This window comes from Schistosoma haematobium, chromosome ZW, assembly GCF_000699445.3.
Source record: "Schistosoma haematobium chromosome ZW, whole genome shotgun sequence".
NCBI classification, from domain to species: Eukaryota; Metazoa; Platyhelminthes; class Trematoda; order Strigeidida; family Schistosomatidae; genus Schistosoma; species Schistosoma haematobium.
Window position 1 is genome coordinate 14,367,526 of NC_067195.1, and position 25,156 is coordinate 14,392,681.

The window sequence follows — 25,156 nt, forward strand, 5'->3', positions numbered from 1 at the left end:
GAACAAAATGGAAGAATGAAATATGTTTCAAACATTTTATCCTGTGGGTAAGCTTATATCATACAACTAAAAAGCTAAAATTATCAAACTATGTGATATACTAGCATAATATTTATCGAGCGGTTTGATCACACATTAACTTGTTAAGGTTATACATGAAAACAAAGGTAAATTACATAAAATGAAAGATGAATGAAAAATGAAGATACCATGGAAAAAAATATGAAATTCACCGCGCTGAATAGTAAATCAATATCACCAGGACAGTTTCAGTGTGCAACGTTTTTTGAAAACATAAGGAAGTTTTAAATTTCGTATGTCTAAGGCTTCGACAAACCTGAATATTTACTGTAGAGACCTATTCTATAGAACCAATGTGGCCGAGAGAAGATGAATCATTGATCTGTCTCAACTATGCGTTAAGCGATGAGCCCGGTATGGTATTTGTCATTCGCTGTTACTGGGCCATTTGGTTTTACTTATTTCTGCATTTGTTTTGGTATATGTTCAAAACCTATGACTTGTAAATCAGGGGTTTGAACAACAATTTGTGGAGAAATGTGGAAAGCTCACTTCTCACTGAAGTCTGGAAAGGGAACCAATGATACACATAGAAACCTCATTACATTTAAAAAGCTCGCGTTTTTTAGTGTTTGTGTCGTTATAAATTTAAAATTTGTCATGAACGTAATGACGTGTAAAATTCGAGCATTGTTATAAGTCAGTATATTATCTTACTTGCGAATACGAATCGAGTACTTCTGAAGTAATATACTCATATCGTTCTCCGATCAGTAGAATTCTGTTATCATTTATGATTAAAATATTACTTCAGTAAGCATGATCTTGAACATACTCTGGATACTTCAGAATCAGGAAACACTGATAATCAAGTATCCCCTAAAAATATGATCCAGTGACGAACAGAGAAGAAAGATATGATAGTTGAGAGGATATATATAGCCGTAGCTAGTTGCAGACAAGAGTTTCATGGTAGATCATGGCATGATTTGGTTGTGATGCTTGACACAGCGCCGTCAGCTAGTTGATGTTTGTTTATTTTAAGGAATGACTAACCACGACAATATGACAGTTTCACAATGTTCAAAGGTTATTTTTAACGTAATTTTAACTAGTTATTAGATTGTTGCTCGTTTCTATCATCATGCTTATCGTATGAAGAGTTGTTTTCAAACGCACTAAAATTTAACAGACTTTTTATAAGTTCCTTAATGTGTATATGCATATATACATACCAATGATTGCAGATAAAACTACTTATCTAGTAGATATACTAGTAAGCAATATGGATGTTGTATGTTGCATACATATTCGACTTATATTTATTTAACTTTATAATAATATACAGTAATATATAATGATGCTAAGCACATTAGAAAGATGATTTAAAAGAATTGGAATATTTGACGATTGGTTATGTTGTAAATACCACTAGCGTCAAGTGTTGTATGTTTTTCTATGGCTCTCACACAAACAAAAGTCATCATGAATATAACCAACTTTATGGGTGCCAGGAAAACACAGGTAGTAAACAGTTAATAATTGCTTTAAAGTATTCTCTTTGTGGTGCATTTAATTCCGAATTAATAAATTGTTGAATAAAAATAGAACAAATCGACGGTTGTATTCGTTTGACTAGAAACCATAAACATAGGCTTAGTATAAATATCCACTCATTATCAAAATTTAACTATCTTGATAAACTGATGTTGCCAATGATTTAAGTTATACTTATATTAATCATTCCTGGAAAATTAATGGTATACTTTTTTGGTAAGCGCTAACCAAGTACTCTACTTCTCCATGATTGTTTTCAACCACCAACCTACATTAGAATATAGTGCGAGCATTTTCGATCCGTTTAGACAAGTAGTAGTCAGACTAACTTGATTGATAAAACGTGGTAATCACTAAAGGAGTTGTGGTGTATGTTACGTATGTCTGTAATATGTAGAATGGCTGGCAGCAGAAGGGTAAAAAGATCGAATTGAAGTAAAATAGAAAGGGATTGTGAATTGAAAGAATCAGACAGGAAGTAAAGGACAATTGATGGAAGTTTTGCAAATGAAGCATTCAATGTATGGTTCTCATATTTTGCAATTTTGTACGAAATAATAAATTGGTTGTCCCTACCTAAGTTCTTGTTAGCTACGGAGTTATTATTCAGTGATTAAACACCAGAATAAACTAAATCAAGATGATAAATATAGAAAATTAATTCTGTTAAATTAAATTTATACATTGAAGTGTTGTAGACTTATCAGTATTTTATTGATGGATCTATCTATGCGTAGAATTAAATAAAAAGTTTGTGTAAATTGACTATTGAAATAACGCACAAGATGTATTTATTCAAATAATTAAGTGTTACATTTTTCTAAAATGTTGAAAGCAAGATTGAATGTGATTTAACGCATAATCAACTCATATTGAGCAGATAATGTTTGTTTTATTCGTTTCAAGCAAACTTTTTAGGAATTAGACGTTGAATTACACAGATAAGCCTTAATATATATTCCTTTAAATAAGTAACGAAAATATAAAAAAATATCAAGTTAGGTAAACCGCTAGCTATGAGATCAAATTAATGTAATTTTAATTTTGATTGAAATTGTGTCTGGTTAAGAATATCTTTCGTTCTCAAAGTAGGATGATACAAATCGTTAATGACGTACATAATGGTTTCACATCTTCATGAGGTGTTTTTGATTGGTTAGTGCTCATAGTATATGAACGAATTTAAAGTAACCACGACGAATTTTCAGCGATTTCTTAGCTAATTAGAAGACAAATTTTGTAATTGGATAATTTTTGTAAACGAAAAAGTGTAAACAGATTCTTCATGAATCTTTTCAGGTCTTCTACGGGTTACTTTGCCTATAATACGAAAAACCAACGACATATAAATTCGCTCATATGCATATAGATTATCCTTCTTCTCAAACCCTTATAAGAAGACATATATATTTTTAAGAGTCCTAACTTTGTTCTTAGCTAGGTTTTGGATTAAAAGCCTCATCGTAAACCGATAACAGTTATAAAGCAAAAATGTATTACAGCCATGTGAATGGGTGAATTTTATGCAAAAATCCTGAAGGGATTCTATCTTGAATCGAGTTAACAAGTTCATGCAGCACAGGGTTTGAATTGACTGTCACATAAAATCCACGCCAAGAGAATCGACCATTTGATGCGCTTAACATTATGACGTTTAATCTCTGATCACGAAAAGAAATTTCACGTTCTATTTTAAATGGTACTACTCTGCTTACTTCTACTTTAAGTCGAAGTGGCTGATTTCATTCAGCACGAAAATAAAAGCTGAACACTTAAATGAACATATGTTTGTGAATTTGTAAACACTTTTATTCTTTAAATAAAATTATAAATAGCATAAATTTAATAAACTGTAATATATGGATAATAAAACCTAGACGAGGAATGTTTATAATGACAATTCGATCAATAGGAGACATTTATATTATATGAGTCGATATTGTAATAAAATCACGAAATAAGAAAAATTAAACTGAGGTTAACCATCGAATTCACTAGGATCAGTGCAACTGAGTGTTTAGACTAGCCGTATTGTATGTTAACAAAGACATGAAATCGTACTGTAACATCAAGAAGCAAGCGCAATGAAATTAATCGGTGAGCATCAGGTCGTCATAAAGATATGGAATATTGATTACCGTATAAAGTTTAACGGTTTGCAATTATCATATAGATCTAAGTACCTTAAAAAGAAAAAAAGAAACAAATACTTTAGAAAATTTGAATTCAAAGTATTTTCGTTCACTGATAATGTTATTGTGTTAAATGAAGAAGGTTTCTGAATTTTTTGAACCAGTTCTGAATAATTCAAATACCTAACTTTCGTTCTTCTTGTTTCGATGTCAGGATCAACAGTAATGCTTGCCGGAGGCCCTACTACTTTATGTTCTCTTTTGATGTGTGCCAAAAATTTTAGCTTTGCATAATAAGATTTTTCATTTGAACTAGGATGATGTTAATGAGTTGTCCGTACATAGCGTATTGGGTCTCACAGCCGATCTACGTTAGTACCAAATCAGAGAGCGGTCAATCTATGTTGGTATTAACGATTCTATTGCTCACCCAATAAAGACTGCTGGTGCAAAATATTTCAACAATTAGCCTCTAACCCAAGGGAAAGATGAATTTTATGAAAGACTTGATACTCAAGTAGAACAACATCAAATGATACAACTCTGTTTAGATAGCAATGAAACAATGAATTTCAAATCCACACAAAATAAACGGACTAATATTAGTGGCACCCAATCAGATAAGGACTAACATCATACAAAAATGCATCTGGAAAAAAGTATTATCAAAAAGACTAGGATTTTTAGGGAAATTGAGTGATCTCGAGACCAGTTTGTCACAAAGCAAAAATATTTTATTGTATATTCAAGACAGTGATCAAAAACATTTGCTCATTAAATGTACGTCATAGACCAGTCAAGTAATATTGATTAGATTACTGAACATTAATTGACTGAGTAGCTGATTGACAACGAGTTGATGAGTTAATGTATTCAATCAACTGCATGAAATATCCATCTCTTTTTTCCCTATATACATAAATAAAATTATTTATTGACTGTGGTTACATTCAGACACCTAAATATCATTATTATAATTAGGATGTAAATAATTAAATTAGTTTGCAGTGCATAACAGTCAGTTGCTCAGTTACAACGTAGGATCAGGCACATATATACATCGGTCCAAGTTAGCACAACAAGGTAAACACCAAATTCATAGGAGTAGTTACTTCAATGATTGTAACATATAAAAGAAAGATTGTGTATAAGGATGTAGTACAGGAAGAAAGGTATAAAGTAATTTTAGTCTCACGATTTAAGGCGACACAAGGAGTGTATACACATACGACATTGTGATCGATTCTCAGCCACGTCACCCAGAGTCCTCAACCATTTGTTACGACAGTCATGCGAACCCCGACCAAGTAATCTGCATCTACGAATGTGGCTCAGACCAGGAGTTAGTAACTTGAATGACTGATGCCACATTTTGGTTTGGCCACCCCCAACTTACTTCCATCCGTCTCCAGCACTGGTCAGCATTGCATCTCGTGATTGGTGGTTGAGCATGCGTATTATATGGCCCAACCATTTCAGTTTATGTAGATTCACATCCTCATCAACTGATTTACCATTATTCCCTAATACCCTGCGTCTAACCTCTCCATTACTGACCCGGTGATTCCAATAGATGGAAGCAATATTTCTAAGACATTTGTAAATATCTACTTGTAAATTACGAGTATCCTCTACTCTTTGTGGCAACGTTACGTAGTAAAAGAGAACAAACTGCAGTGCAGTCTAACTAAACCTTAATTGATTGACGGATATCTCGCCTTCTTCATAGATGACGTAAATCTGCAATAACCGGACGAGGTTCCTGAATCCGTACAGACACCAAAACATTATGGCTGATCAAACTTACAAGATAAATGGATTTGTCGACGCGTTCGACTACTTCAATTCATATCCTTAGTTAATATGTTGACACAGACCGGTCCCAAAGCAAAAATATACAATTAGATGTGGGAGAAACTCATCCAAAACATCTTGGCATTGTTGTTCAGTGCTACCAAAAGACTCTGCATTTTATTAGCGTCTTCACCGAACACGACTATATCATCTGAGTATTCGAAGCATAACATATATACACTAAATAAATTGTAATTGATGAAAGCTTCAACAATCCATCTTCGAACAACTTATAATTAATATCATTGATGTGTTAATAAATTATGGTGTAATTATGATAAGTAAACCCATTTATTATTAATTATAATTTGTGAATTTTCATAAATTATAAAATCTATTTCTCCAATGTCTTTTATCATTGACTTAGTAAAAATGAAACATATTGAATTCCATAATAACCATATTCACTTATAAGTTATTTATCTATAGTAGTAAGTTAATAAAATAATAATTTATGGAATAAACAACATAGGCGTTTCAGTAAATAACAAATAAATGAGACTTTGATATTTAAACAATTATAATTACAATAATACAATGATCATTATTGTTAGAAATTAATTAAAGCAGCTTCATAACAACAAAATATCAATAAATTGTACGTTATTACAATTAATGATAATAATAATAATAATAAAGATTAATGTGATAATAATATCTATTCCAATAAATCATTATAGATATTACATAAAATGGATGTCTATGAAGTATCCACAGTTACTAATTTATATAAAAACCAATTTAATTGAACATTTTCTTAATTTTCATATTACTCTCTAATAGTATACTAATGTAGAATGAAAATTCAAGTGAGTTGTTAGTGTTGTGAATAGAATAATTGAGTTCGTTGTTGACATTTATCTATCAACCACATTAGATGATGTACATATCATAGTACACAATTTGACAGAAATTAATGAATGTCAATCAATGGATAATGATTGAAAGTGTAATTTATGTCATAGTCGTTCAAGAATTTCATATCTTTGAAGTATTTTTGAATATGAAGTCAAAAGTGGATAAACTATAACAGATTTATAATCGAGAATAAAAACTACCAGGTTTTCTATGATACTTCAATTGACAGAAATCATATTTAATTGAAGTATTATACTTGTGTTCAGTCAGTCAGTCAGCTACAACGTAGGACCAGGCACATATATGCATCGGTCCAAATTGTCATATCACATAAGCACAGCAAGATGAACACTGGATTCATAGAAGTAGTTAATTCAGTGATGGTAATATATAAAAGAAAGATTGCATATAAGGATATAGTACAGGAAGAAAGAATTGGTTCATAGAAAGATATGAAACGATTTTAATCTCATGGTTTAAGGAAAGACAGAGAGTGTAAACACCGACGCCATTGTGATCGATTACTTCACCCCCTATCTTTAGTTCAGGTGTTTACGCAGACCAGTCTTGAAGCAACAACTTGAATTTAGAGGGAGAGAAGCGCATTCCAAACATTCTGGCATTGTTGCTTAGTGCTACCAAAAGACTCTGCATTTTATCAGAGTCTTCACCAAACAGGACTATATCATCTGCGTACTCTAGGTCAATAAGTGGACCTCCTGGTAGGAAATGAATGCCCGATAATTCAGTCGATGAGAACGTTATTTCAATCAGTAGATCTATGATGAAGTTGAACAAAAATGAAGAAAGTGGACAGCCTTGACGGACAGCACTTGATTATACTTAGGTTGGAAATGTCTTGTGAAGATTGGATTGGAACAACATATATAAGTGAACAATATTGTTTTCGATTGGATCGTCATCAGGCTTTACTTCAATATACAGTAATATTTATATGCATATATGAAATTATTAAACTAATAAAGGCATTTTATGAGACAATGATAACAATGGAATAGATTACATAAATAAGTGAAAAGTACAAATTGGTAGTGTGATGACCGGTGTACTAGTTGCGATAAGAATAATAACATTGATTTATGCCTTTATTATTTTTATCACAACTAGTACACCAGTCATCACACTACCAATTTGTACTTTTCACTTATTTATGTAATCTATTCCATTGTTATCATTGTCTCATAAACTGCCTTTATTAGTTTAATAATTTCATATATGCATATAAATATTACTGTATATTGAAGTAAAGCCTGATGACGATCCAATCGAAAACAATATTGTTCACTTATATATGTTGTTCTAAATCACAATATGGGAATTTTTCAAATTTTGAAGACTAGTTTAATTTATAGATCATGTTTGTCAAAAAGTGGTCTCAGTTGACGGTACTATTGAAAACTAAAGAAATTTAGACATAGAGACCAGAGCATCTTCTTTCCTATATATTACGAAACATCTGTCCATTATTCCCTGGTATTTGGTGGTGCAAAAAATGTGATTAGTCTGTGATACATACATGAAATGAAAAGCAACCTCACAAAGTGAAATGATCTTTTCTAAATCTTAAACTAAGCAATGAACCAATGTTATGAATAGCTTGTCTATAATATCTTTGAGTAATAAAAGTTTAAAACTTTAAAGAAATATTAGTTTCACTAAGGTTTAAAGTACACCTTGATGTCATCACATGACGTAAAAGAATTTAGAAAAATTTAGTACCCTAATAATATATTTATAACATTCTTTATAATAAAGTTTAAAGGATTCAAAAGTGAAATATTATGTTATTTTACAAAATGGCAGTCACGTTTACCTTTCTCAACGGCGAATTTTTGCGAAGCTTGAATCACATCATGCTTCCATGGATTGTATCTAGTACCTTCAGGGTAAATAACCATCCAAGTCTGTGTATGAAAAGAAGAAAAATGGTTTGTGAGTAAAAACATCAATAAAATATCTATCTTGACTGTAAAAGTGGGTTATGTAATTAACAGTAATTGACAAATTTAGATTACATGGGTAAAACGCACTGGAATAACTGAATTAGCATTTTAAACAGATTTCAAGACTGCTAAAATTTAGTGAATGGTTTTTGTCGGCAAACTGCTAAATTTTTATTGAGACTGATTAGTAAGCTTCATTTGTGGTCATGATTACGAGCACGACAATTTCATGCATTTGAATGTGTAATGCTAACCGTTAAAATAAATTTCAATATTTTGATCTAACCTCACAAGAATACAGTGTTTCAACATCTCCTAGCGTGTGTAATACAGACGGGAAGGTACACTGAGCAAATGCATTATTCATCTAAACAGAGTAAGCTCACATATGTTCCCATGGTAATCAATCTGTTTACCCTCGGATGTGCACAAAATGCGAGTAAATTTATTCAATATTTAATTAAATAGCTTTAAATACGTTGATGATTTTGTCTCCTATCTATTTGTACTAATTATATATTCACGAAAGCGCGTAATCACTTGACTGGAAAAAACTGTGAAACATCTTTCGAATTTAAAGAACACCGTTGGGTTTCCTCATTTAAATAGGCACATAATTTTATCAGAAGGGGTTTTTGTGGATATCATAGTAATTTTAATAGTTGAAGTCATGAGTCAGTTGATGCTAGACCACCATGGAAAACCTGAAGGCACTGGGTAGCCTTTTCGTCCTAGTGTGGGACTCCTCGCCAGTTCACATACACGATCCTGCACATGGGATTCGAACCCATCACCTCTAGTCTTGAGTGCGAATGTCTAACCTCTGGACCACTGAGGCGGTATACAACAGTGTTAATGTCTAACCTCAACAAATCCACCATATTGCGCAACCGTCCTGCATTAATGAGAAACAGCCGTCCAGTGATTCCAGACTTTCAATGGTGGTCTAACTTCAATTGACTCATGATCTCAATCTGTGAAATTTCTAAAATCTCCACAAACCCCTTCTGATTATTATTATTATTTGTATCTCAACCGCAACACAATAATTCCTATTTTATATTAATTTTTCTACATACTATTTTAATTTATCCACTAAAAATCATCGCTTTGAAAGTATCTTATTTTTCCAAACCTGTCCCGGACATTACTACTTATAAAATCTTGTTTTATTTTATTTATAATTTGTGGTATTTAAGATTTAATCAACCAGAAATTTATCATTTTCTAATTATAACATTAATTTATTAAATTTCATTATTATTTCTTTTCCCCTTTCTTTTAGACTATTATAACATGACAACAAGTTTACATTTGTAACTGTAGCGTTTGATAAATTAATTATTAATAACGATTATTCACTTGGATACATTTTGTTCTTGTGTATTAATAAACAATAATAACATTATCTATCAATCAATACTTAATTGAAGAGCATAAATCGATAAATTTTATTGATAAACATTAGATAAACAAAAGAAACCTTATTATTATTTATTTTTTGATTTCAACACAATTAACTTTTATATTTACTTAATTGCTATCTACAAAATAAACAATCTTAGATCTAATTGTATTGTAATTAAATATTTCATATATAAATAAGAATTTTTCTTCAAATGATAATATTCAATGGATTTTGTTTATTTTTATACTTAATTAAATATACATTTGATGTTGTTTTGCTTGAATCGTCCCATTGATGTATAGGACTGCGACTGACCAGTCTTTTATTGAAATATATGCATACTGTGCGTATTGCTTTGATATCACATTAATTCACAAGCATTATATGCAAAGATGGATAGTGGTTAGCAGTTGAATTGAGGACGCGCGTTTCGTCCTATTTGGGACTCGTCATCTGGATGTACCTGCATCTCAGAGTTGGTGTTCACTCTGTAGCTAAGTGGATAACGGGATGGCGTTTGAAGCAAACGGTACTGGGTTTGAGTCCCGGAGTGAACATCAACTTTGAGATACAGGTATTATTTGATTAACTAATTTTTGAAACTAAAACGATGACAAATAGTAATTCAAATAATAATGATAATAATTAGTTAATTAGGAGGAACGTTTCTCTAATGATTATAATATTATTAAGTATGATTTAATATTTATAAAATAAACTTTGATAATTTGTTTGATCCAGCTTTTAATTTCAGTTTATCAGGAAATAGTCGGAATTCAACATTTTTAAGGTTCATAATGTGTATTCAACTGATTTACCAGATAAATGAGTTGAGAAATTAACTTAAAGCCAAACTGTGAGAGAAAAAATTATGCTACCCGATTTCTCGAGTAGGTGAAGTGTTTTTAATACTTGTAACTCGATGACAGAAAGTCGTACTACTTAACCATAAACCACTGCTATATACATTTTATGCAAAGCCGACTGTTTTCAACAGAAAATACTTCATTGAGAATAGTGTGGAAGAAAGTGTTTCTATCATTGTGTTTTGAAAAATAAACTATATTTTTTAAACCGAACTGCTAGAAAACTTAACAATTCAATGTACAGATAGATATATAAGAAAAAAATCTTAAGTACAATTTTGATGTATATTTCTTTTCATGTTCACATTCATCAAGCTGAACGATGATGAACTAGAATACAAATAACACCTTTCTTAAGACACTATTTATTATACTCATCAAGAGGTATTATCTGTTATTTAATGTTAGTCTTATTATATCATTTATAATCGAATGAAATATATACAGTCACTAATCACCTGAAAGTAAACTTGAAATGGTCGGTAAAAAGTAATTTAAAATCATATGTAAATTCGTCAAACCTAACTTGGTGAATAATCATTTTGTTAAACACGACTTATTATTAAGTAGTCACCAGAATACATATGAATGTATATGCATACTTTTTCCTTGGAGTAATAAAAGAGAATAAGAGTGATTTATCTTCCACATATTTTGTTAACCAGCATAAAATTGTAGCATTATTATTCATTTATAATGAAGCTGGTTATCTAAGTCAAAGAAACAGATGAATTATGGTTAGTGGTTTAATCTACAACATATCTCAAACTGTAATACGTTAACCATTGAAATACTGAGTCAAGATAACCACCAGCTATAGCGGTGACTATGATTTTTGCTAACATTAATATTAAGTATTTAGATTATTCTCTTGTAAATATAATTGATGAAGGTTTTGATTCGTCTTCGTAGACATATATGAATGTTGTGAATTAAATGAAGTATTCAATTTTTATCAACTGGAATAGTGACACAATTACTATATTTTGTAAACATTTACTAATTATTAGTATCATTTGATTACATACTTATGTAAATGCTCTATAGATGGTACCTTTCACAGTTAATTATCAAGGGAATTAATAACATACATTACAGAATTTTAATTACATTGAAGATTCCAATTGTGAAAATTAGAACAACACATATAAGCGAACAACTGTTTTCAATTAGATCGTCATCAGACTCTACTGTAATATATATGAATATTTATACGAAAATGTTAAACCAATCAAGGCAATATGGGTCGATAATCACAATGAAATAGAATAGGTCACCACATATAATGGGTAAAAGTACAAGTTGATAGTAGGAAGACAAGTGTACTGATAGTAGTAAGAATAATAAAATATAATAATAAAAGTCTTATCAATAGTTAAACGTTGGAAATAGAAGGTCAGACGTGGGCAAATAAACTTGGGATAGTCATCACAAAACATTTAAATCATTACGTAATAAGAAGTATGTAAATAATTAGATAGTGAAGAATGCAAACGGCAAGAGGCGGAAAATTACAAACAAATACTAGATGTGGAAATAAGGCTAATAATAACAAAAATAAAATAAATAAATAAATAAATAACAATAATAAAAATTAAAGAAAAAAGAAATCGTTAGTGGAGTTATAACTGGCCATGGAAGGGATAGGGGGGTTATGAATTTCTTCTGTACGCATAAATTGGGGTTATATGTACGAATTCCTATGGCTTCAGCTATATGTAGGAGGCGTGAACGAACTCCGTTGGGAAGTGATGGAGGTATACGATAGAGCCCTCGAAATGCTTTCGATTTATCTGCAGCATGACCGCTATCAATGAGATGTGCCAAGATAGAACTATGTACTGTTTTTATCTGGCTCTTTATAAACCAAGCTGGTGGATGTTCACTTATTCGTTGGTTAAGTTGCCTCTTTCCGTTTGTATTCCTTACTGTCAAATTATTTATACACTTCTTATTACATAATGGTTTTAATGTTTTGTGATGACTATTCTAGGTCTATTTACCCACGTTTGACCTTCTATTTCCAACGTTTAACTATTGATATGACTTTTGTTATAGAATTTTAATTATCAACAGCACATTATGTAGATTTTATATATGAAAATATAAGGATATTTCTCATCCATAAATCATTGCAATTATGTTGAAGACTGGTATAAAATATCATTAATGTAAAATATTATAATATAAGTACTATGAAATATGGTTCTATTTTCCATGCGCCGTTAGAAACAGTGATGAATTATCGTGCCCCATTTGAATTTACAGAAAGATGAACAAAAATTGCAGGTATCATTATCAAGGTTTGACTTGATAATTTCGAATCAATTGAGCATTGAGTAGATTGTTATAAATAAATTAATATATTTATAATATCCCAATGAGAGAATATTTATTCTCTGAAGAAGTAGCTTACGCTGAGTTACGAAACGTCAGAAAATTCAATTTTTCTACTGATTGGGATATTATAAATACATTAATTTATTTATTAAAAAAACTTATTATTAGATGAATTAAGATTATTAAAGAGCCTGATGAATAAATGGTGTTCAAATCAGAAATGTTTCATGAATGACTTTATAGTCTATAATTTCACTGAAAGTTAGTTTGACTGACGTGCACATTTATATGTATATAATGTTAATCTGCCATATACTCATAGTGTATTTTTTGTTTGTTTTATACAGTTTAGTAAACGAAAACAACTTAATTTCTTGATACTATATGGAAAGGTATTTAAATTTTTACAAAAATGAAATTAATTTGGCAGTCAATTTGTTTGCTCACATAACATTTAATCTCATGTCTTGTATGTTCAAGTCATTGAAACTAAGGAATTTTGTCAGAAAAAAATATTCTCAAATCACCTATGAATTGTACATATCTGTCGTTCACAAATATATATATGGATAGACAGATAGATAGAAGAATTCACAAATGATTGATCACTGGGTGGCGATCAATGTCATGCGTGTCGCCACCCAGCGATCAATCAATTGTGATTACATCTCGGTCCTACAGGAGGTCGGTCGCGGCTCGGATAGCTCAGTGGTAACGTCTCTGACTGTGAAGCTGGGTGACACGAGATCGAATCCGCCAAGGAGCACCAGTTCCCTCAAGATTACAGGTACACCTTGCTGACGAGTGCCAAGTAGCACGAAACCCGGGTCTAGGGTTTCCTGTCGACTACCTCCAACCACCATCTAATCTCAAGATAGGAGAATTTGAGTGGGGTATTTATTCATTTTACAAAGAATATTTGAAAAAGACCAGTAAATTCAACTCATATCTTTTCTAATTAATAGAATGTTCTTTGAAGTTTTTAAACAAACCCTTTCTGTTATCTAAGTTTGTTTAAACACTTATTTTAACAAATAAACAGTATTTTAATTGGATGTTATATTTCTAGTTTCTGAATATTTATTGTATCTACAGAGTACTTTGAAAATCATTAAGCAAGACTAGTTTTCCAGGTATGATATATAAAAATAAATCTCGACTGACAGACTAGTAGAAGTTCCAGTCGTGAATATATTTCATCTCATATTTATATCAGTTAATGTACCATTGAAGACTAAGTTGCCTAATTTTTTCACTGCGGAGCTCATAAACAGTTCATAGCCAAGATATCATTGTCTGTCGAGATTAGAAATTTGGATCACTGCATTAAAACTCAATGTTTTAAATGTATCAGTGATTAAACAGAGCCAAAAGGTTTTAACTGCGATTAATGATTGGATATTGAGACTGTATTAGAGAAGAGTTACAAATTAGGATGAAATGTTTGTCTAGTTCTACCTGTATTTTTAGTATCAGGTCAAATGACGTCAATCTGGGACAGAAGGCATATAGAAACGACATACTTCTGGGATTATTAGTTTAATTTGAGATAAATTATTATCATTTTATGATTTATCTGATAATGTGCTGCACATACGACCGAAATTATATTCAGAATAATAAATATCAGTCATTCATAAACAACTTGATACATAGCACACGTTTTCATATTTTATATAACAGTGACGTAACATTTCTTGAGATGAGAATGTGGGAATTTAGAATAATAACAGCAACAACGATTTTCAAAGTATTATACATTTTAAATATAGTTAGTAGGAGAAAAACACTATGACGTAATATTGAAACTAAATACGTCAGAGATGATAAAGAATAAGTATATTTACATCACCTTGTTGATGTTCTGCTCTGTCATGAAAGACTTACACACACTGATTAAGATTAGCTAATGACCATTAAACAAGTTGTTTAAACCTCTCGACACGACGCAAACCAACAATTACTGAATTATTAAACTAATATTATATCATGATTTGATCACTACTAGTGCTCTTTTGTTCTACTCCTGATGTTACCCCACACTCCTTATTGAGGTACGCTATGGTTTTGCATTAATAGTTCAAGTCTCAGCCACATCGTCTTTATGTTCACTATCCAATTTATCATCTCTGAGTAATATTTAAAATACCAAAAACATACAAATGTTCTTTACCTATGTGATATCATTTTTCTCACCCATAATGTAAAACAGAGTAAATCTTTAGAAGCACACTGAAAAGTGGGATAATAATAATGCTTCCATAACATAATAATATTTTAATACCTAAATAAAACACTATCAAAACTTGGTAACTTGAAACAAACCTATAACTAGAAACAGACTTCACATTCTAGTAAAAGCAAAATAAAGGTGATGTTCATTTATGAAAGCTCCCTGATTCTAAACAATTTTATCACTATATAACTTGTATAAATGTTCAGAATAAAATATGAGATAATTATTTTAAACACCCACAATATTTGCATTTGTAACCTTATCTAACTAATCGCGAACATTGTTCATTCTAGTTTCTAAGAAAGGACAAAAATTCTCTTATAATAACCATGTAAGAATCTAAATTACTTTAAAATTTTTGTATTCAATTAATCCATATTCTTTACTCGAATCGTACTACCGAAGCCTAATTTTTCCTGTCATCAATAATATTTTTATTACATATACTGCTCAGTAGCTAAGTGGATAACGCGGTGGTAGTTGAAGCGAACAGTAATGAGTTCGATTTCCAGAGTGAACATCGACTCTGAGATGCAGGTGCATCCAGCTAACGAGTCTCAAATGGGACGAAACGCGCATCCTGGATTCCATTGCCAGTCACTATTCATCTTTGCATATACTACTCTAGTATTTGTTTTAACAACTTTATTTCGTTATCTTAATGTAGTATAACAAATTGAGTCAATGCACTTATATATGTGCCAGATTCTACGTTGCGTATAACTGATAATATATTGTACTTAAATATAACAAATTATACATGAAAGAATGAATAATCAAGTAGTAACAACCACAGTTAATATGACAATAAAAAGAAAAATTAGAAATGACTAATTGAAGTTTTATTCATTCATATAATTAAGGTGGTAAGTGTTTACATGTATTTTTCCATTATTATTTGGTATATTTTCTCATAGACAATTGTGATAATGATGGTAATAATAATTTGAAACGAAAATAATTGATAAGACAGTTTTTGTAGAAAGTTAAAGAGTAAACAAATGTGAAATCCTTTAAATAAAAATCTGTCTAATCGAATAGATATAATGCACATTGTTCTGTACATGTTGAAACGTGAAATCAGTTTACATCGGGCAAAATTGGTCAGTCAGTCATATTAACTGAACATGAATAAATTCACATTACTTTGTTGTTGTTGTCAACAAAATGGATTTATATCTTTTCAAATTGTACAAAAACTAGTAAACTTGGGAGGAGGAACAAATGCCGATGGACTGGAAAGAAGGGCACCTCATCAAGATTCCAAAGAAAGGAGATCTGAGCAAATGTGAAAACTACAGAGGCATTATACTACTGTCAATACCAGGGAAGGTCTTTGACAGAGTGTTGCTGAACAGGATGAAAGATGCAGTAGACGCCCAGCTTCGAGATCAACGAGCTGTATTCCGTAAGGATCGATCGTGCACAGACCGAATTGCGACACTACGGATCATCGTCGAACAATCAGTTAAGTGGAACTCGTCACTATACATCAACTTCATTGATTATGAAAAGGCATTTGACAGTGTAGATAGGCGGACGTTATGGAAACTTCCTCGACACTACGGAGTTCCCGAGAAGATTGTCAATATTATCCGGGACTCATAAGACGGACTACAATGCAAAGTCGTGCATGGAGGACAGCTGACAGATGCATTCCAAGTAAGGACCGGAGTTAGACAAGGCTGTCCACTCTCTCCCTTCCTCTTTCTACTGGTGGTCCACCGGATAATGGAGACCTCGACATCTGAGGGAAAACACGGAATACAATGGACAGCTCAGAATCAATTAGACGATTTGGACTTCGCAGATGACCTAGCCCTCCTATTGCATACACACGAACAGATGCAGATAAAGACAGCCATTGTAGCAGCAGTCTCTGCGTCAGTAGGCCTCAGTATACACAAAGGGAAAACAAAGGTCCTCAAATTCAAAGCGGAGAACAGAAATCCAATCACTCTTGATGGCAAAACTCTTGAAGATGTACAATCCTTCAAATACCTGGGAAGCATCATCGATGAACAAGGAGGCTCAGATGCAGACGTAAAGGCAAGGATTGGCAAAGCAAGGGTCGCATTACTACAATTGAAGAACATATGGAACTCAAAACAACTTTCAACCAATATCAAAGTGAGAATCTTCAATACCAACGTCAAGGCAGTTTTACTGTACAGAGCTGAAACTTGGATAACTAATACAACCATCATCAAGAAAGTACAAGTATTTATGAATAATTGTCTACGCAAGATACTCAACATCCATTGGCCGGATACCATCACCAACAGCCTTTTGTGGGAGAGAACAAACCAGCTTGCAGCTGAAGAAGAAATTAGGAAAAGACGATGGAAATGGATAGGACATGCATTATGCAAATCATCGAACTGCATCACGAGGCAAGCCCTAATTGGAATCCTAAAGGGAAGCGGAAATGAGGAAGTTCAAAGAACACATTACGTCGGATAATAGAAGCAGATATGAAAAGGATGAATAACAACTGGAAGGAGCTGGAAAAGATTGCCCAGGACAGGGTTGTATGGAGAATGCTGGTGAGCGGCCTATGCTCCTTCACGAGGAGTAACAGGCGTAAGTAGGTAAGTAAGTAAGTAAGTAAGTAAGTAAGTAAGTAAGTAAGTAAGTAAGTAAGTAAGTAAGTAAGTAAGTAAGTAATTGATATATTGGATCATGATTTAGGTGTTCGATAATTCTACACTGAACCTATTATTCATGTATATGATTCTAATTCAACTTGATCCTTAGAACATTCAACAAGACTTGAACTAGAATCTGATCCAGTGTTTTGCAGTAGTCAGTGATTTTTCTACGAATATTACAATGTGATAACGATGTGCACAGTACTGTCTGTTAAACGTTGTTTAATTAAAATTTACCCATATTGTTGTATTTTCATTATTTCTATCGTTTGACTGGCCTTTGGAACAGTTTAACAGTTAGCTGTCAAACTAACCACTTTCAAGACTAATGCAGTTATAATACTAGGTCAACAAAAATTGATTAGTATATAATTTAACTAATATATTGGTCAATTAAAAGTCGTGGATATTGTTAAGTTTTTGATTGAGATCATGAACCGACTGATGTTAGACCACCATTGAAAACTTGGAAGCACTGGACGGCCGTTTCGTCCTATTGCGGGACTCCTCCTGTGCAGTGCGCATCCACGATCCCGCTCGCGGGACTCGAACCCATGGCCTTCGGTCCCGCGTACGAACACTTAACCTACTTCACCACTGAGCCGGCATCCAATGGTGTTAATATCTAACCTCAACTAATCGAAGAAATTGAGCGACACATCCACCATTGTCATCGGTGAGTTACTATCTCACAAATCACCCGGTTGAACTCCACTGGTCACTGCTTCCCACTAGAACTCCAGGATATACATCTTGAAGCCAGTCACTAGTGAGCATATGTTGATTACTATCAGAAGGGGGTTTTGTGGAGATTTTAGTAATTTCAGTTGCTCAGATCATGAGTCGCGATATCTACCATATTAGTGAAATGTAGTCAGAATAAGATAAATGAAAAATGACTGATTGTTCAGTGATCAAATAACAGAGTATAACCTAAACAGTCGAGTATAGAATAGATGAACTGTAAATAAACTGAACATCCTATCATTTCATTCCTTGTTTTTGTTGCTGCAAAGCGATAAGAAGTAAACGACATAAATTTTACACCGTATACTCTTAAAGACAAGCTACTATTTCTCATGCTGTATTTATATCATAATATATAGACTCAACATAGTAACAAATCTTAACGAATTTCTACATTTATGGGTAGGTCTTATAATAATTTGATATTCTAAACGAAGATCAACTGTTTCGTCATGTATTAGTAACCTTCGGCGGTAAACCATTCTAATCTATACTTGTATGATATTTTCGACTGTTTTATAAACACTTCAGTTAAGAGACAATTGACACCAATAAGAGTATTTTGATACAAGTGACCAGTGAAACAAATTGATCAAATTGTTAGTATACTACAGTTTTCTTGGTACCTACATTTCAAAACTTCGTCTAATTTATGCTTTTTTCTTCGAGCTACAACATCTGATATGCCCCACAAATATATTAACTGAGCTGCTATGGTTTATACCAAGACCTGAGAAACGTGAGAGATCATGCACTCATGGAAATTTTAGTTTTAATTGAGTAATTTTCCCTACTGCGTGCATTGAATATTTCAGCCTTGATTCTGTGGTGTGTGCCACATTGAAATACAATACCAGAACAGCGGTTTACTGTTTGTTTTGTGAACGTTAAACATGTATAGTTACCGACAGCTGACTAAATATGTAAGATAAATACGGAGAAACATTGAAGAAAAACTTACTTCCTAGTTTTCGATGACTGTCTAATTTAGACGGATTTACGATTTCAATAAAAATCTTCCGTATATATACTCCTAACTGGACACGGAAATAGAGAATGCTTGAAGTAACCCAAGCAGTGAATGGGCAAATACACTGATAAAGAACTTTTTCTAGAAATAAATAAGGCTGCTGCATCATATATTTTAGAAAGCCACATCTGTACTTGTCTACTAACTGGACAGAATATCCATGTTTGCCACTAACAAATAAAAAGATATTTCTTAACATATTTACTTTACTTTTGATTAATCTCTAATACGAAAGTAAGTTCTCGTGTTTTGATCAGTCTAAAACATCATTAGGTAAAAAAGCTGGTTGGAAGTTCTTAAGCTATTGAATACAAACTGTAAATTTTCGGCTATTTTTAAAATGTCTGATAGATATTTAGCGGTGAAACACGTTTTTGTTCCCAATTATTCGTATGGCTTTCTTCATAAACTAATATTGTGAAACAATTAAATTAACAGCTTTTCGGCCATTTACTTGTATCTTATGGTTGCATTAAGTCGACATGTTTAAAGTAATTCAAAAATCAAATTTTAAAATACAGAATACTGATATCAACTCACATTCGCCTGAAGTTGTTTAATATCATTTAGTGTACTGATAGCTGCTTTTGCATTAAAATTATATCGGTCAACGAATAAACAAGAGTCCTAATTGAAAAAACGAAACAAGAATGAGTAAATTATTAAGTGTTTGCATGTTAGAAGCCTTGTTTCATTTTACAAAAGATAATAGTTATTCAACAGAATATATTCTAATATTTCTACAGTGTCACAAGATAATGAAGATGCACACTGATTGATACTTATATTTTAAATGTAACATAAAATTGACATTTCGACAGTATCCTGCTTTTTCATACCATGTTCTAGTTATTACTTAAGCATCTGAGCTAGTTTCTTTGTCCTAAGAACAAAATTCAGTTCCTAAATTTACTGATAAATTTTCAGAACTCTGAAGAACCTTTTGGTATTTTGACAATATTAAGAGAACCTGTAATCGTGAAGACTTTTATTGCACTATTTCAGATCTGAGACTGGATAGCCTTGAAGAATACTAAAAATTAATCCAATGTTGTATTTATTATTTAATGCCCTGGAACCATCTTGCACAAGGTTTATAAAGACAAATGTGCACACATGAATAACGTTTCATAGACGTCTAATGAATAATTCATATTCTGTGATAGATTGCATATTTTTGTAACCTTTTCACTTCATAAATAGGTCACTATCGGCCTCATTCACCTTCGCAAATTATTAGAAATAAATTATCGTTACGAATTGTTGTAGGTAATATCTACCAGTTTAGAGAAGTTATAATTATTTAAGTATCAGTGTGGTCCAGTTTTTGTGTAGTCTTTGTTCCGTTCTAAAATTTGTTACATTTTTGAGTATGAAAAAATTGGCATAACTTTATGTCTTGCAAGACACTGTTTATTTATTGCTAGACGAAAAAATATACGATGTTAACCTGAGTGTAGTTTAAACACAGTAAATGAATTTGATGCCCTCTGAATAAAAAATTGCTACGGTTATTGAATGAGCTTATCTAGTTCATTATCAAAATGAGGGCATTAAAACATTTACAGACCATTTTGTTGCAAACCTGTAACATCCAGAAGTGCAATGCGTTTCATCATCTGATACTAACGTCTCCAGTATTCACAGACAAAGTATGACACGGTTTTCGCTTGTTGATACCCAATGAAGATGTGAACTCAGAAACCACGTGTTTTAATCATACACTTCCATATTTATTTATCTACTACTACTTTGAATACACTTTAACAATGGACAACAACGTAAATGGGGATGAAGTAAATTATGTCCTAGGAAGCGAATCTCTCTTTATTCAGAATAATTGTATTCATATAAATTCTACAATTGACAAATCCTGCTTAGAATGAAAACAACGTGTTTTGCTCGACGAATTATCACTCACTAGACTTATCAAGCCATCAAAACTGCTGGAAATCAATGGCATAAAGTAAATAATACATAACTTGAAAACTAAGCGAATAATCAGTTGATTTGAAAATCGTACGGAAAATGATTCGTTTCAGAATCTTAGTTTGCCAATATCATGGAAGCCGGCAAAGTATCGAATAGTTTCAAGCATAATGAATCGGAAACTGTCATGTAACAGCATCATATAGTATTTGGTTTTTGAAGCTGAAGCCTTAAAGTGAAATTTCGATGCATACATTATATAATTTTAAGTGTACCTACTTCAGTACTTGTGATGACAAAGGATTTTTAACATCAAACTTCCATTGTTAGTGTTTAAATGCGTAAGGTACACTTAGCTTTTGCATACAGTTAGTAAGTATTTTTTTATTTACAGAAAGTAAGAAAATTAGGACGCTTTCCACTCCTTAACAATTTGTGTTTTTGCACCTAATTTCGGTAAAATTGTTCTATTTAATTTAAAGAACCCGCTCTGAAACACTGAGAGAGAAAGAGAAAAAGATAAGCTGGCGTTCAAGATATGCTTCGAGCAAACAATTTCACTGAATAGACGTTGAGACGACAAAAATGTGTAAAGCTGAGCGTTTTTTGTTATGATGAACTCTGCTTGACAGGAGTTAATCTGTAGAAGTGTTCGGTGCCAATATACAGCACCTAAACGGATTAAAAAGTAATCAAAGAATCAAAATGACGAACAATGTTGAAATCAACATGCTGAAAGTTTTATCTGTGATAAAGGTGAACTTAAGGCAAAATGGGCAACGATCATTGCACTGTACCTATCTAATTATTATCTAAGAAACTTCAATTACAAGTGAAAAATTACTAATAGTTTAGGAACAGTTCATACATTTTATTTGTTTTATTTTTAATTAAATTTTAGCGATCTTTGAACTTCTGACTTAAAGTATTAAAAAACAATAATAAAAGATGTTAAAGCTCCGTTTGTATATCTTGTTATAATACAATTCACTTTTATATCCATTACAATTTCTATCTTCAGTACGAGGTTGTTAATTACGCATGTAACTAAGTGCGTCCAAATTATAAGTCATCTGTTTAGACGTTAATTTCAAATTTTTTCTCGGGATAGAGTAACTATTACCTCTTTACTCTGTCCTATCTCAAACTAAGGAAAGATCTAATTTTGATGTACAGAATACTGAGAAATGATTTTGAACTTAACGAATTCTCTCTTATTCTCCTCGCTAGATCGAGACATATCAGAGGACATAGCGGACGAGTAAAAAAGCCAAGAACGAAAAAAATACCCATGGCATACAGGTTTTCACACCGAGCCATCCATACTTGAAACCTGCTGCCCGAAGCAGTATTATCCGCACCTTAAGTTGACTCTTTCAAGAGAAGACTGTACACTCACAGAAGCATACTGGAAAAGGACTAACATGGACGATAGGCCTTCTGTCGTTACTACACAAATCTGAATCAATAAAATTTCCTCAATTTGATAAAATAAACAGATTTAACTGTAAATTTACCTGGGAAAGGTAAAATCCGAAAATCGGTGTATATTTGAGATTTTTATGCAGCACAAATCTTGTTCTTCCTAACCCGCCTTGGTGCAAAATAAGCATGGAACAAATGAACCAATCGGCTGTGCTAGTGATTACAAGAACCTAAAATTTTAATTACCTTTGGACAAATGGTTTGAGATGAATAAAACTCTCTCATTTTTCCTTTTAATAAAATCAACGTCGCCATAAACGTGTATCTTTAATTTATAGCTTTAAAAGTTGTGTACCTTTCTAACATTCATGTATCCAAATATAAAAAGAAAGGTTCGCATAAAGAATGCGAATAAAAGTTCATTTAAATATCGATATGCCTGCTGGGAATGTAGAGTCAGCAACCTTATAGAAAGCCATAAAATCAAAATTGTTGGAGTTAAGAAAGGAATTGTAAATCCAAAGTATTGTTTCAGGTAATTACTCATTTGAACACAAGTGCAGCCGTATCACAGAAATTCATATAAATTTCATCTTTGCAGAATTCTCAAGGTCGTTTCTATGACTTTTCATACTTCAGTATCAGTTTGCTCAGGACAGGAGGCTAGATGGTCGGTGTTAGTCCTGGCAGTGATAGTCTCTAAGCTGATCCAACTTTCTTTTCAAATAGTCGACAGACGGAGCTTCAACCACGTGTTGAGGTAATGAGTCCCACTCGATGATTCGATGGGAAAGTCGATAGTCAGCTGACAAATAAATTGTTCTGGGATTGTGAACTTTGTCGGAGTGTCGTCTTAAATTTTATGTTTTGGAAGGCAAGAAAAACGAGGGTATATCAGATGCAAATTCATCACTAAGTAATTTGAAATCCATTGTCAAGTCGCTTCGAGTTCTTCGATACGACAATGGCAATAGATTTAGTTTAATCAACCGAGCGTCATACGGGGATCAGCTTAGTTTCAGCTATCTGTATCTTTTCCAAAAGTTCACTGTCTTTTTTAAGAAGGGGCTAGCCGCTTCTATGAGGCACTCGAGTTGACGACGCACGAATACTGTATACAAAGTCAAAAACTTTAGCTTCGACATGGCTGAAGGCCCTATGTATTGGCCATAGGGTTTTAAAACATTTAGCGGCTACTGTACGGCATTGTGCTGTAGTTTTTAAGTCTCCCAAGTCATTGTGTGTCTGAACAACAGGTAGCTAAATGTTATTCATCATCCATATATCTGTATTTTGATGACCACTATGCATCAAAATACACTTGGAAGTTTTTATCAGCAACCACCAAGTTTGAGACCATTTAGATCATTTTTACAGATCATTTTGAAGCTCCAAGCTGTCACCTTCAATTTTTATCGCTCTCTATTTCATGACATCGTCAGGATATAGGAAGACCGATGATGAAAGGAGACTGAAACGATCGAGCTCGTCCGACTGGCCCGAATGCCCTTAAACGCACTTCCTATCAGTGACTTCATAGACTTTTAAATATCTCCAAAACGTTACCTGCGCACAAAACTGATTAAAGTGCTCTAACAATATAATTTCTTATTGTAACAAGTCATTTCATACTTGAAACGTGATCCCATTAATCAAGTGTTGTGAGATAAATGATTAGCTAATAATTCATTCACGACAAAAACAGAAAATAATCTAGATTAGGTCGCTGACTTACCTTGATGGTCCCTGATAATCGTGCTGTTTTGGTGTTACCTATTGCTCAAAAAACTCAATTATTTATTCAAAGTCGGATTTCAAGTCTTCCCATATACCTTAATGTTGTGATTGTCCGGTGAAGCATCATTAATTGAGTGTTCTCCATGAAGCAATAGCTCAACAATAGTAGAGTTGTTACAAGTAAACAGACTGACAGCTTGGAATGAGATATCTAACTGAAGACTTGAATGACTGACTTGATCCGACATGGAGAATGCTACACATTTCCTGTAGAAAGTCGACCATCGTCAATACCATGGCTGACAAATGTGGCGTGACGAAGCCTACATATATCTAGTAGGTATCGATCAAAGGGTTATTGATTAATGACCATTTTAGAGGGGATATCTGAACAGAGTTAA

General features: G+C 32.5%; 1 protein-coding gene across 2 annotated transcripts in view; it reads right to left on the minus strand.

Moving 5' to 3' along the window:
* AGPAT5_1 (1-acyl-sn-glycerol-3-phosphate acyltransferase epsilon) overlaps window positions 1–23,829 on the minus strand; it is a 33,522-nt gene extending 9,693 nt beyond the window's left edge. The window contains exons 1-5 of one of the 2 annotated variants that reach the window (XM_051210482.1): window positions 23,374–23,829; window positions 23,265–23,343; window positions 23,111–23,226; window positions 20,205–20,291; window positions 8,257–8,347 (exon numbers count right to left, since the gene is read on the minus strand). In XM_051210482.1, the coding sequence (XP_051070476.1) occupies window positions 8,257–8,347; window positions 20,205–20,291; window positions 23,111–23,226; window positions 23,265–23,343; window positions 23,374–23,565 (565 nt within the window). In that variant the 5' untranslated portion in view covers window positions 23,566–23,829. Of the gene's footprint in view, window positions 1–8,256; window positions 8,348–20,204; window positions 20,292–23,110; window positions 23,227–23,264 lie in introns of both variants that reach the window. The other variant, XM_051210483.1, reaches the window with a different exon arrangement.
* Between the last annotated feature and the right edge of the window lie 1,327 nt (window positions 23,830–25,156).